The sequence below is a fragment of the Taudactylus pleione genome, unplaced genomic scaffold, assembly GCF_031769625.1.
Source record: "Taudactylus pleione unplaced genomic scaffold, aTauple2 ptg000162l, whole genome shotgun sequence".
NCBI classification, from domain to species: domain Eukaryota; kingdom Metazoa; phylum Chordata; class Amphibia; order Anura; family Myobatrachidae; genus Taudactylus; species Taudactylus pleione.
Genome location: NW_028284564.1, coordinates 1412917 through 1428223, shown reverse-complemented (window position 1 = coordinate 1428223; position 15307 = coordinate 1412917). Strand labels below are relative to the sequence as shown.

Here is a 15307-nt window from a genome sequence, read left to right as displayed (position 1 = left end):
TAACTGCAAATACAAGCTCAGTTTAGCATCTGTATTTTGTGGGGTCATAAGAAGGCCCGGATTGGGACTAAAAATCTGTATACAGTATAAAATAGTTGTAATTCTTAGTTTAGACCACTGCAGCTAAGCAGATCTATGTAGTATGGCTGCAGGCTAGTAGGGAGGACAGTACAGACTGAATCAGAACTTCCTATTATACCACTTTTACACCTAAATTCCGGGTCTGACCCAGAATTGGAACAGGGTTCCAATACGGATCAGACCCGGAATTTAGCCGGCGCGACCCAGGATATTCCCAAGCCAGCACCATTCACACCGGAGCCGGGTCTGCATAGACCCGGCTTTTCCAGCGTTGCAGTGGTCTAAACTAACAATTTTACATATAGTAAGAATTATTGGTCTCAATCAGCCAATCAGAAGCATCTAGCTAGTGTTGGGAATGTCATTATCATTGACGTGTATTTGTACCGGACTGCGGTACTCATAAGTGATATGGCTACATGTGTATATGGGACTCTGTACAGGTTTGTCTCAGATTGCAAGTATGCAAACACCATGATTGTGCCTGGTCTGCATTTGCACTACCTGTCCTTCCTCCAAGCATTAGGAGCCTCAATTACCAAATCTGTATATGGACATAGGCGTAGGCCTTGTTTTGTGATCAAGCGCCTTGCAAATTGGCGATCTTTATAAATGTTTTTATTGTAAAAGACATACACTACATGCAATAATTGAAAAGATTGTATGTTTTATTAGTATATAACAGGTCATACTTAATGCGAGGTGACGTCAGCAGAGAGATATCGCACGTTGTAGCATGCAGGTAAATGATTTATGCATGCCAATTCTCTTCAGAAATGATGTGAATGAGCTGGGACACTCAGCCAATTCATATTATGTTCTTTTTTCCAAAATTCCCCTGTAGTTATTTCATTCAAATGGAAGAAAGTAAGAGACAAATACTGCTGGTTTTTTTTTCTAACAGGTCAATCAATGCAGGTTTTATGGAGCTACACTGAGATTCAGGTACTTTCATTTTCTGCTATCTTTGTACTGTGCAACATTGTTTGTGAGTGATTGATTCCCTTCACATATTTAAATACAATGATATGACTTGCTGTCATAGAACAATAAGAAAACTTGTGTTTAGCTGGTGGCTGTCTATGATATTTAACAATATTCTTTTAAATTGATACATTTTTTTTCTGAGAAGCTACAGTACTATTCTATTACTCTATCATTCTTTCATATGATTTGGTATTACTTACCAGTTTCCATGATATCTTATTTAAGACATTTAAAACCCATCTATACACAGATTAATTTTCACAATGAATGATTTATTCTAGCCCAAAGATATGAGGCTTTATATTTACTGTCGTCTAACAACTCTCCCCCAATAAGTCTTTCATAGTCCTGTTACTGAGAACTCAGGAGCTCTTTCAGACCTGCTCGCAAGATGCGGCCGCTCGCTGGCAAAAAGGGGCCCGGATATTTAAATGAAATGCGCGCACCGCGTGGCGTAAGGGCGCCCTCTATGTCTTAGCGAGCTACGGCACTGAGCGCTCGCAAGTGTATTAAGACGCCCCCTTTCCCCTCGCAACACACGTCATCTCCTGGAAATGTTTGATTAATCGGTAACATCGAGAGCCATCAGAGCTGCTCACAGCCCTTGAGGTAGCCTTTCCCCGCCGCAAGCACTGCGATCAGTGGTGGCTGAAATACATGCGGGGTGACGTGTACAATGACGCTAGATTGCTAATTATGCACGCCCTTTAAACAGCGTTTTGTTGGCCTGACATGCCTGCATTCGCAACACCACCCCCCGTTTACAAGCACCTTCCCCTGTTACCACCCACAAACTGCACTATCTGTCACTCAAAGTAGCGGGCAGTCTGAGTGCTACGAGCGCACGATTCCCCATCGCTGAGACTGGCTTGTGCACGCGCACTGCAAATTAAACGCATGAGCACTGAGCAACAATCGCCCGGCAGCGAGCGATCGCTCCTTAGCGACCGGGTCTGAATCAGGTCCTCAATTTGCTTTAACCACATGGAGGCCATAAGCAGTGACTAAGAGGTCTATTTACTAAGCCTTGGATGGAGATAAGGTGAACGGAGATAAAGTTCCAACCATTCAGCTCCTGTCATGTTTTAAACGTAGCCTGTGACATGGCAGTTACGAGCTGTTTGGTTTGGACTTATCTCAATTCACTTCATCTCCATCCAAGGCTTAGTAAATAGACCCCTAAGAGATGATGACTCCCTAAACAGATTGACAAAATGGCTGTTTTAGCCATAGACAACAGTTTGCTCCCAGACCTGAGATAAAGAACTAAAATATATGTTCAAGTATGCTCATAAGTCAGTAGGTGTCCTTAGCTCTATAATAGACACATAACAATACCACTTGGGTATCCATTTCTTGTGAAATTAATTGAGCTGTCACTGTCACCGATACTCATGATTAATGCCCATAAAACCCCTCATCATATCCATGATATGGATACTTAAGCTGGCCACACACATAGCGATGTGCTCACAATCAGCCGATGTGTACGATATCCCTTGAAACTCTCCCCGGCAGCTCTGCACACGATATGCTGTCCAATCTTCTTACGATCTCTCCTGCATCCAGACTTTCACAGTGCATCGGGTCCTAGATTATCACATCTGCCCTACTGTATGGCAGATCTGACGATGCGATGTGCGACCAGCGGGGACGCGCATCTGATCGTGAGTGGGGACTCACGATTTACTCAGGATTTGGCCATATTTTACATGATCTGTCTTTCCAATGTGTCGGAATTGGACAGATCGGGTAAAATATCGCTATGTGTGTGGCCAGCATAACACTTGCCAATTTTAGCTTGCACTTTTACATTCGGTTTTATTGCTGAGAGAGTGAAAAGCTGAAATTATCCTACATAACGATATGCTTGTCTTAAATTGACAACATATTGAATGGCCATAAAGGAACAAAAGATTTGTTTTATAAACAACACGTACGTGCCTCCATAGGAATACATGGTGCGATCGCAGTGCACGCCGTGGCATACCGTAGCATATGCAGGTGCGGGGAATCGCATAGCACAATGTGTGCGACCGTTTGTGGCGCGATCAGACACAATGTAACTGGGCACATCTGCACACACACATCATATGCACCTCGGAAAACAAATGGGTCCATAGCTATATTCATATAGGACATTCTGAAGTTCAGTTTATTTTAAAACATCTACAGTAATAAAAAACAGAAGAAATAACTCAACCAAAGAATCAGAAAAGTAGTAGTGAGACAACAGAGATAAAAATGTGGGTTTAAGAGTCCTGCCCAACAGGTTATCTTGTCTTAGCCAGTTAGGATGTGAAATAATCATGGCACAACCTGTATTTTGGCAAAAATCAGCTAAAATATAAAAATTTAAGGAGTTCATCCATAAAGATAAGACAAATAGGGGAAGATAGGCAATTTGAAGCTTATAGATCGAGCAATTGAAGTTGAGACAAATATTGTGACACAGCACTAGATACCAAACTATCCAATGTAGTAAAATAAAGTGGCAAAGCCAAACATACTTGGCAACACATATACACACAGCATCACTACTTATATATACAATGACATTAAAAATTGGGTTCAGTATCCCAGACTTAGGAAAAGTGGTGAATTTTACCTAGGGGCAGTTTGCGACTGCACTGGCTTCACTGTGACTGGAGATGGCTTCCCATTGGAAGTGCCACCTGCCAGTCACGCACAGGACAGGCAGCCCCAGGGGGGGGTGTCTCCTCCCCCTAGTACTGCCAGTCCAGGCTGCGTTTAGCAGAGAGCGGCTTCCAGTGGAAAACGCTGCTCTGCCTTTCGGGCAGCCCTACAGGGCTGCAAACAATGCAGCCCCCAGAAGCTGGTGTTATGCGCAAGCGCTGCACCACCGTCACACATGCGCATGCACCAATCCTGGCGCCTCCCAGATTCATTGCGCAGACGCTGGGAGCCGGTCGGCCACAGCCAGAACAGCAGTGACAGCCCCCCTCAGGTAACAGGGCAGGAGCCGCTGCTGCTTAGGACTGCTATTATTTTTTACCCTACTAGCAACCAAAGGCATATTTATATCATATGATTTAATTATCAGAAGTGGAGTATCTAAGAAGCTCTTTTAAAATGTCTCTCCTTCACTTTTTCTCCATGTATGGGATAATGATAAATGAAACATATTACACAAAAAAATGGATGTTGTAAGTTAAAGGGCAAACTTTAACACCTTGGCTTTGACACCATTACTTATTAAAGTGAGTAGAGCTATAAGAGCTGTTTCATGGCTTAGATACTGATACTTGCAAATCCTGTTAAATATTATTACTAAGCACTACCACTGAAGAGCAAGTTCTATTTCATCTTCCTAGATAATAATTACAAACAGAACACAGAGGTTTAGTGTAGATAAAAGCATTCTGCTGATACTTTAGGCTGCCCCCAGAGTGAATGATTTTTGACACAGTATAACAGTAGAGAAGGATATATAAAGAGAGCTCAAAGCTGTACAAAAATAGTAACTGTATATAGTAATTCCAGATAAATTCAGCTGTAGCTAAATAATAATAATGTGTTGTCTTTTGTTCTGTTCACAAATGCCTCATTTTGTATGGTAAACTTGTATGCCTCAAGCTTCAGTGATGTCACAAGTTCTCAAAGAATTGATAGGTTGAATATTGATGCAGTCCACAAATTGGTGGCTTCTATTGTATGGGAGTGCTAGGTCCAATTAAAAGATTTATTTGCCCATATACTTATAGATTATTTATAGATTTTTACATTCATAGTTTAGCCTAGCAGAACAAGTATTGTATATCTCCTAAAATCCATTATTCCAGCTTAAACTTTTTGAAAGAGGTAGACTACCATTTTAATTAGTGTCAATAAATTCTCTGTACCAGCTTTTATATATGTAAACACATGGATGCAACTCAGCAGACCTCTGGACAAAAATTCATATACAGTATGACAACATAAACCGAAGGTGTCGATTCGAGTACATGCGACTCTCTTGCGTATGTGAGTTAGTGCGTATATATGCCGCGCTTACATGACCGCCGGACTAGCTGATTTTTGTTCGCAACCTCACAGGGCTGCATACAAAAATCCATGTGTCCTGGGCGAGATCTGGTCGTGAGAAGGGCGAGTTTTGGGTCCGTTGGCGGTGTCTTCATGCCATTGCAACAGTAACTTACCCCCCTTGCATCTAATTGAATTGACAATTAATTATAGTAAGTCTGAAAAGAACACAGAGCTATACACATTACAGAGCAATAAACATTATAATATGTAAACTTTTGAATTTACAAGCCAGATACATCATTGTAACTACCAATAACAATGTGCTATTATATAAAATACAAGTAGAAAAAGAGACACAAAAGGCAATAGAGAGAAGGACTTGATTGCCAGACTGACAATGGCTTAAGCAAGGAGTCACTTCTCTTCTGATGTGTTTTTACAGTAAAGGTCAATGAGAGACGAATATAGCTTTGCGTTTCTGTTCTTCACACATAACTCATTTGTATTGTACTTCCAACAGACTGGAAACCGACAGAAACGACTACATTCTCCTGAGTAGAAATGCATGATGAAACGTTATAAAAGACAGTCAATGATGCATAGCCAATAATTATTACCAACGTTAATAAAGCATAATACAGATGGCAATGAGCGTGTAATTATACTAATTTAAATCACAGACCTTTGCAAAAACATCTCTTAATATTTCTTATACAGATAAATACTCAGATAAATACTCAGATAATAAGCATTGACATCCCATAATTCTATACATTTAGAACACTTATAGATTATCCGAGTATTTATATTTTTATGTTCATTCTCAGAACAGTTTAGAATTTTCCTATAAACTGGAAAACAAGAAGCCAGTGCGATTCATGACAGCGGCAAAGAAGATCTGATTACATGGGTGGATTCATAAACCAGTCCCACCAATTAATGTGTATAGCACTATGGGCCATGTATTTGTAGCAGTACTGCAAATATATGCTTATGCCACAGCTGAAAAAATGTGTACAGTGGAGCCCACCAGCTGTGCCTCTATTCCACCACTTGCATACAAAGGCGCAGCACACCATCGGTCGTACCAACAATCTTCTGAGCAACCCTATGGTTGATTAGACTGTCCGACAGGACAAACACATGCCCATTAAACGCTCGCGACACGCCTGCCTTTGACTAGCCACCCCCACTGTTACCGCCCATAAACGCACATTGACTGACAATCACTCTGCACCCAAATTCTCAATGCGACGACCATCGGTAACCAATCCCAAGGCATTCGCAGTATAATAAACATTGCTCGAATGCTCAACATAGGCATAGTGTCCACCTCTGAATCAGTTCCTACATAAGGATAAAGGCTTATTAAATTTCAAACTGAAACCGTACACTTAAATAAACTGTCTAAAATACTATACAACAGCCATACAGTTTGCTGGAATTCTGCCATTATTTTTAGTCTAATCTAAAGAGTTACAATTTATTGAAATCTACTTTTAACTTAAGGATCCTACAAAGGCAACATTTTATCATTTATTTTAACATCTTGAAGAGTAGCGAAAGTAAGTAACACAACGAACATGATAATCAAAGCCAAGGACGTGAAACATGTACACATTCAAGGTTGACCATTCAAGGGCAGCTGCAGCTGCTGAACCAGATCAAACAAGTTCAAGGCTCTCAAAACTCCAAAGTTGATTGACTTTCAAACTAGTCTGAATTATTCAAGCATTATGAATACATAACCTTGCATTAGATCAAACACAAAAACATAGGTGAAAACTGATTTTGTTTTTCAATGTCATTCATGATGCATATTACAGATAGGGCCATGCGGTTTGCTCTTTCATATTCTAAAGACAACAGAGAAAGGGTCTTGTCTACCTACAGTATTTTCTCTTCTGCTTATATTAAAAATAAAAAAAAAAAGAGTTAAATTAACACATTTAAGTGCACTACCTCCTCCCACACAATAATCCAACATATCTATTCTTTTGTAACTCATATTTCTTTAAAACCAAAGAAAGAAGAGAACCACTTGTGATAGTATATGCACGCTCATAGCCAAAATTCCCTTATACTGTATTATACGTAGTTAATAGAAGACCCAAAGTTCCATGTAAGACACAACATAATTAAATCATCGTTGAAGCAAAAAAATAATAATAAGTGTATGATTTCAGTGACATTAGAAAATGTAAAACAAACCTAAGATAAATCCAGTCAATGTGAAAACTACTATAATATGTAAATATACATAATACTATAAAAATTTCAATTTCTGCTTTGGGTATAAAAAGAATATCCTATTTCTCTGCCTCTCTACCTGATATTACAGAACCATTGATTCCCCTGGAAAAGCATCCAATACATTCACAGAAGTGTTGGATGCTTTATCAGCAATACACTGTATGTTATATTTCGGGTGTGTTGAGTAACGAATACAGAAGATACATAAGCTATTTAATAACAGGTGCTCTAGCCATTGCATAGTAGATAAAACAAGTATATTTCTCAATGTGCTTCAGCCTTAAGTATTTTTGTCTTGTTTAAAGATGGGGGCTGATAACTAAATTTTGGTAGGGGTTTGGTGATGCTGCTCTAGCATCGCTGGCACTATGGTCTGTCCTGAATAGAGCACTTGGGGCATCTTTCGCGGGCTCAAATGTTTTCCATAGCAGAGAAGGTCCTTTGGGAGAGAAGGGAGGAGTTTGTGATTCAGCATTGCTGGGTCTCGCTATCCTCTGCACCCACTGTAGTCCACCACTTTTTCCAAGATAAGACTGTGGGCTCTTACATACTATTTAAAACAACCGTGTGTCCACTGTATACTGGATTCAGCTACAATGCATTTCTCAACATATTATATCACAACATATTCAATGTGGTAAACCTGTTTTCAATACAGATGAAGGTATAACAATGCAATACATGCAGGAAAGATCTATCTAGGATATAAGGTTCCGACAGAACCTTGTGCTTAATTGACTCTGTCCTTAGGAGTGAATTTAAAAGTGCACAAAAGCAAAAAAAAGAATGCCGAATGAGTCCCTGTCATGAGTTGCAATCAAATTGTAACTTTAGTTTGATATACAGTACTAGCTGAAGTACACTGCGATCCCCGGGTTTAAATCTTCAAGTTATTAAGCTAAGCATCCCAGACCAATTTCCACCCCATCTGTGAAGTTTTCATCCAAATCCATCTAGTGGAAGGGCAAGAACAGGCTCCATGGGTCAAAATTCTGCCCAGCGTACACCAACAGGAGGTCCGACCGGGACCTAATCTTCAAGTTATTAAATTAGGCATCCCAGACCAATTGCCAGGCATTCCAGATCAATTGCCAAGCCTCTGTAAAGTTTTCATCTAAATCCATCCAGTGAAGGACCCAGAACAGACTCCCCGGGTCAAAGTTCTGCCAACATACACCAACAGGAGGTCCGACTGGGACCTCAACTCCCTGTCTTCTGGGATCCAATGTTACCATTCTGTGAAGTTTTCATCCAAATCCATCCACTGGAAGTCTCAAAACACGCTCCCCGGGTCCAAGTTCTGCCCAGCGTACACCAACGAGAGGTCCGAACGGGACCCTAACCCCCCTAAAACCTAGCCAGGATCCAACTGGACCATCTTGTGTTGGTTTCATCCCAATCGGTGCAGGGGTGTCTGAATGCATAACCGGACAGGCAAACAAACAGACCAATGCATTTCTCATATATATAATATTGAAAGCTTAGGAATGCATTTCCAATGGGGGTCCATTGAAAGAGTGTGCACATTTTCCCTCTAATTTTGTCTCATCAAAGTATAATTGTCACTTTCCAACTGAAATTGCCAATAAGAAGAGATAACATGTTCTGTAGGTACCACATATATATTTTATGATGATGATAAATGCTTGACATTTAAAGAATGATGTGTTTATAAAGTAAAAATATGCATTTGATAAGCAACAGTATTTTTGAGAATTTAGTCCTTAACAATATTTGTGTGGTCTATGTACCAAATGTACACAAAGAACATTGACACTTTCAAGCACTTATTTGTTCACCTGGCTAAATGTGTAGCCACGGCTCACATCAATCATGTTTTATATGTATGCCAATATTTAGTTAATATGTCCTTTTTGGCTTTGTGTCTACTATATACAGTACATTTATAGAACATAGACACTTTCAAGCACTTATTTGTTCACCTGGCACTAAAGATGGGGCTGATGCATTTAGCCTTCTAAAGCAGACTAGACATGAAGTTCGCTATAGCAACCAATCAGCTTTTAGCTATCTGTACAAGAAGTTGATTGGCAGCTATGGGCAACTGTTCATTTTAGGAGGTTTGCTATATCTCCCCCCAAGTGACGATAACTGAAAACCGTTTTCACTTTACATCATCAGATACAGCTTAAATCCTATAATGATCAACATGTACATCATTATCGCTATCAGTAAGGACCAACAATGCTAGAGGTATAATTAAGAAGTTAAGATCATATCATTCACTTTAGTATCATATTTAATTAAAATTATTATTTTATAGTCATCTTGAAGCTTCCCATTTTTTGGAGTCCAGGGGGTAAATGTAATAGTCTGCGGACCGCAGACATCAGCAAGTTCCATGCTAGACTGCCCAATGTTTTAAACTAGCAGTCATATAAAAGGCAAATTCAACCTACAGTAATTTTGCCTTTTAAATGACAGCTACTTTAAAACATTGGGCAGTCTCGCACAGAACTCGCCGATGCCCGCAGATTATTACATTTACCTACAAGACTGTATTTGAAAAGAAAAATAAAAAATAGAAAACAACAGCAATAATTTTTCATGGGTGATCTCAGGTCCTTAAAACATGTTTTCATATCAGTATCTGTTAGATCTGGACCTTGGGATGGCTAATATTGCAATGTTTCCAAATCTGGCTGGGTCAAAAGTGTATTCATCACTGTCTGGCACATTTTAAAGGGTCTACAAGGGATATTCATGATTTCACTTGATATTCTGTGAGGACACAGTATATCATGCACTGCTAGGACCAGTATGAGAAACATTGTTCTATGTGATTCCTCCATCCAAGCCAGAAATGAACATCTTGACTAGACTATAACCAAAACCATGCGGCCGGCGGTAAATCATACTGATTCCAGTTATACTGTATGTTATATCCTATATTTCATCAGAATTGGACCTTTAAATGTCTTGTGTATAAATGTAATTACAATAAGGACATACTGTCAAGAATGAACTTAATTCTCACCATATTAAAGCAAAGCTCCTGACCCCCTGAGGCAGAGTCACCCCCACCTATTGAACTGGGTAAATTAGGAACATACCAAAGCTGCAGGGAAACTACTTTGCATTGCTATGAATTAAACTCCTCTTGTCCAGTCTATCTGAGAATGCGTAAAACATTTGACTAAGAACCTCACATTTGCATTTGCATGTTCCTCCTGGCAGAAGCACTGAAGTCTGTGTCATGTTCTCTCTTTGGTTGATAATTTCCTCTTTCACATGTCCCTTTGCTTTCTTGTCACAATGTGGGTTCTTAGTGACTGGCACCTTTCTTTTCCTTTCTGATATTCCCTCTGTCTTTTACCTCCCAGCTCCCCTCGTGTTCATCCTCTCTGCTATATCTATTAGTTGGATTTATTTGCATGTGTCCTTGATTATGCTTTTAAGATCATGGTCTCTTTACTTGGAAATGATCCATAGTCAAAAGCACTGCATTCCTATGCATGACCTCTGTATCGTCTAATGCTGGCCATACACTAGTGCGATTTTGGGCCGATTGCCCGATTTTCTAAGCGTCGTACGATAAATCGTGTGGAAATCGTATATTTTTTAGGTAGGATATGATCCGATGCGCGCTCCTGCCTCTCTTAAAACGTATCGTATGATCAGATGTGCAGCCCATCATATCTATCGTTATCGTATGCAGATCGTGCCGTGTATTTGTGCATGCGATTCATCGTGCGTCCGACCGGCATCATTTCAGTGACATTTTGAAGAAGTGTGTGTTCTTTCAATGACCTAAACTGCAGATAGATCGTATCGTGAGATCGTATGTACATCGTGTGTCCAAAGTGCATTTGGGACTGCCAGGCAGGTGCCGGGGAGTTCAAGGGAAATCGTAAGATGAATCTTATCTTATGCTGGTCGTACTAGTGTATGACCAGCATAACAGTGAGGCTGGTGTGATCTTATGTAATCGCATATGTCTGGGGTTGTCAGTTTTTATATTGAAATATAGAATGTTTGATGTTTTTGGAAAACAAATGTATTGGAAATACAGCCAAAATAATAACTTTGGTGCAAGATTAATATGTTCCAAAATGAAATCTGAATAATATTACATTCATCCTGCCTTAAAAGTTAATACTGATATGTTGAACTTTCTACCATACACATGCTACCATGCACTTATTATGACATTCGTTTTCATGTTATCGGCTTAGCTCCTTTCCACAACTGCAATGAAGACTTGCAGGGGAGCAATTTGTGAGCAGAGAGATACAGACACAAAGTTAGTATGCAAAGATCAGTATATGTATACAAAGAAGCCAAAATAAATAAATAAATAAATAAATACACATTTCAATCTGCATTCCAGCTAAAATCATTCCTGTGATCATTCATGTTCTGAAAGTGATCCACCAATCAGAATATCTTTCAACTCATGTAAAAGAGAAATACCTTTTAAAAAAAAAATAGGAGCTATCCATTTTAATTGAATTTTTTGCCACTGGCATATGAACATGGGACAAAAGTCTGCATTCAGTCTGGTTATTCAGTGAATCACCAAAATGGAAGAAAATTAATCCTGTTTTATTCCAAATAAATGTGTCTGATTTATAACTCTGCAATATTGAGACATTAATGCCACCATAAGAAAATAAATACTTTGATATTTCAGTGTTAGTGACAAGCCATTAGAAAGTACCTAGTATACACACAGCATACTATATATATATATATATATATATATATACATGCAATTCTTGCAAACCTACTATGTCCAATAAAAGGCAGGATACAGTGGTGTGTGTATATATATATATATATATATATATAATTATATATGTGCATATATCTTTTAAATAGATATTCTTTCTCCCTAAAACCACCTTCTCTACTTTTGTGCAGTTAAAATATCAGTGCTGCGATTACAAGACCTGTTGCAGTCAGCTTAGATAGGAGACTACACACAATGAAATAAATGTGAGCCTTATATAAATGGCAAACAAAGGATTACCAGTCAAAGTACAAAGTCTTTCGACTAGAATTTCAGTGCATAATCCAACCATCTGTCACCCAGTTGTGTTGCAAAATTATGATTTAGGGAATTGCTTTAGAAAAAACCCTTATAGCTGCTGACATTATCCTCGGCATTACATTATGTCTGTATTTATTTATCTGCTGCTGACATTATCCTCTGAGTTCCATTACTGTATGTCTCCGTAAGGAATGTGACACTTGCCACCAGCAAGACAAACATTTTTTCCTGTGAATGTGCACAAAACAGACTATTTCCACTTATTCATTTTAATGACCTTATGCAAATAGTAAGAGAAAATCTATTATTTACCTGAGCACTTACATAATTACTTTTGCAAAGTACTGGCACTAAATCCACCAATATAACAGTCTCCTGCTCCATATTATCATACATAATGTCAGAAGCTGACTCATTCTCTAGAAGGGAAAATGCCTCTAGAAAATGCTCTAGTGATTTGTTTGAAGCATCAGAATCATTTATTTCACCACGTTTGTGAGCCTTTAAGCACATATACTGTACATATTTCCATTTCAGCATAATTGTCCAGGCTACTTATTTCTACAGATCCCCGGTGCTAATAGAGACGAGATATGTAATTACATTTTACATAAAATATTCATCAACCTATCTATTTTTTCAGGTGCTTGAATTAAACAGCATTAAGGAACCGAGACAGAGTGTACAGAGGCTATAACCTGTGACCAATATACATACATCCAATAAAGAACAAACTCAGTACCACCGCTTCTCTCATCTGAAACTTTTACTGGAAGATAATGTTTACTAAACAGTGCTGATTAAAAGAACATCTATGCCATGGATTCATCCAGTGCAGGGACCTACAGATCTATAATATAGAGCCTTCAATAATAAATATCTGGCAGCAGCCTCCAACAGTACCAGCAGGATACAATCTCTGTAATGGCTGAATGGAAATAAACTCCATTAATAAAAAAAAGTCTTAAAGGCATTGAGAGCAATGGGTCGATTATACAGACATCATATACAGTAGATACATCTGACCATATTAGTTGTATATCTAACTATCTATCTATCTATCTATCTATCTATCTATCTATCTATCTATCTATCTAGTATATACGTATATGCTTTCGAGGCCCCCAGGTAACTAGAAAACTTCTGGACAATTGGACTTAGCCAAAACTCGATATGTAGAAATCACCTCTATTCCTTTGAGAACAGTAAGAATCCAGAGATAACTTGGTCCCAATACATGGCCACATCACATTATAATATATACATAGGGGAATCAGATACGTAAATAGGAGATGCATGCCTACATCCATCTAATCCATCCTTCTCTGTTACTAGTACAGTGTACAAGGGAATCTGGCTGCTGCTACAACGTGCATAGTAACCACTCTACTTTTATTTAGCATCCTGCACTCCTGATATATTCTCCCATTCATAAAAACCTCAGCTAGTGCAATTCCCAGTCATTCCCAGTGCACACAGTGCTGGCAGGACAGGTACCTACTGCTGATGGTACACTGGTAGGGGAGAGCCCATGCCTCCGGAGACCTTACCTCTTTAAGTTCCTTAGCTACATCCTTCAAGTCTCCCAGGACTAATTCCAAATCATCCACAATAATCTTGATCTGTTCTTTCACCTTGGCTTTGGAGGCTTGCCCCTCTGTCGGTGAGGATGTCCCCTTAGACTTTGCTGACATGCTGCAGTCCAGCTCAGGGGAGCTTCAGCAGAGGGTGACTGGATGCAGCCCTCTCTGAGTCGCTGTTACTCCGCATTTTCCCTCTCACATCCCCTTCATTCTCCTCTTTCTCCTCTCCCTGTTTGCACGGTGCCATGAACTCCTCGGAACTGCTCAGGGAATGGGCTGCAGACTAGTGGAGGCTGTGAAGCTCTGCTGTGCCTGCGTCACTGAGCTGTGCTGGATGAAGGGAGGAAAAAGTGCAAGATCCCAAAGTTCACCTATCACATCATTCTCCCTACATGTTGCCCCCTACTCCCTAAATGTCCATTTACATTTATTTGTGACAGTCACATTCTTTGCTAGTCTTCTGCCTAATAGCACAGCTCTGCCCCTGTCTGCTACTTGCTGCTTGCTTCACACTGCTCTGAGTCTGTTCTACTCTCCTGCATTACCGTATTCCTCCTTCTAATGCAGCACTAGCATCGCTATGCATTACCAAAGGGACCAGTGATAACTGGCAGAATCTTTCTCTGTCACTCACACATTGGTAATAATTTCTATGCAGTGCATTAATCATATATCATATGACACAAAAACGCATAACGTGGACGTTTTGTACCATATCAGTAAAGAACAAGTGACATTTCTGTCTCCACCTACTAATGGCTGGTGGTGTGTCATAGTTCATTAGCAAGGTGTGAGAAATCATACTTGCTTCATATACTGTATAGAATGAAGCTGTGGGAGGTGAAGATCTCCAGGGAAGATGGAGAGTGAAGGGTCAGGAAAATAGGAAAACATTTTTTTGCCTTTAATTTTTTTTTTAAGTTAAGATGATGAATAAATGAATTTGAAGAGTGTCTGTGCTTTCTTTTGCCTGCCTTCTGATTTTATAACCATTGCTTAAAGGATTTCTAAATGTATTACTCCTCATTTATCAGGTTCAAATTAAATCACTACTAAAAACACAGCTACAGTCTTGCTTTATAGTGGAAGCATATATATACCCCCCTTCCTCCGCCCATACATACATTATACCCCCCTCCCTCCACTCATACACACATTATACCCCCCTCCCCCGCCCATACACACATTATACACCCCTCCCCCACCCACACATTATACACCCCTCCCCCAACCATTCACACATTATACAACCCCACCCATACACACATTAAATGTATCTACCCCCACCCATACACACCTTATACACCTCCTCCCACTAACCAAACACACATTTTACACCTCCTTTCTCCTCAAAGATTATACACCCCCATACACAAATTAACACCTCCCTTCCACTAATAGA

The 15307-nt window shown here is 39.6% G+C and overlaps 1 protein-coding gene across 1 annotated transcript in view; it reads right to left on the bottom strand.

The window, feature by feature from the left end:
* Positions 1-14407, bottom strand: part of PRR16 (proline rich 16) — a 393045-nt gene extending 378638 nt beyond the window's left edge. The window contains exon 1 of the mRNA XM_088475154.1: positions 13873-14407. Within this exon, the coding sequence (XP_088331280.1) occupies positions 13873-14016 (144 nt within the window). The 5' untranslated portion in view covers positions 14017-14407. The remainder of the gene's footprint in view (positions 1-13872) is intronic.
* Between the last annotated feature and the right edge of the window lie 900 nt (positions 14408-15307).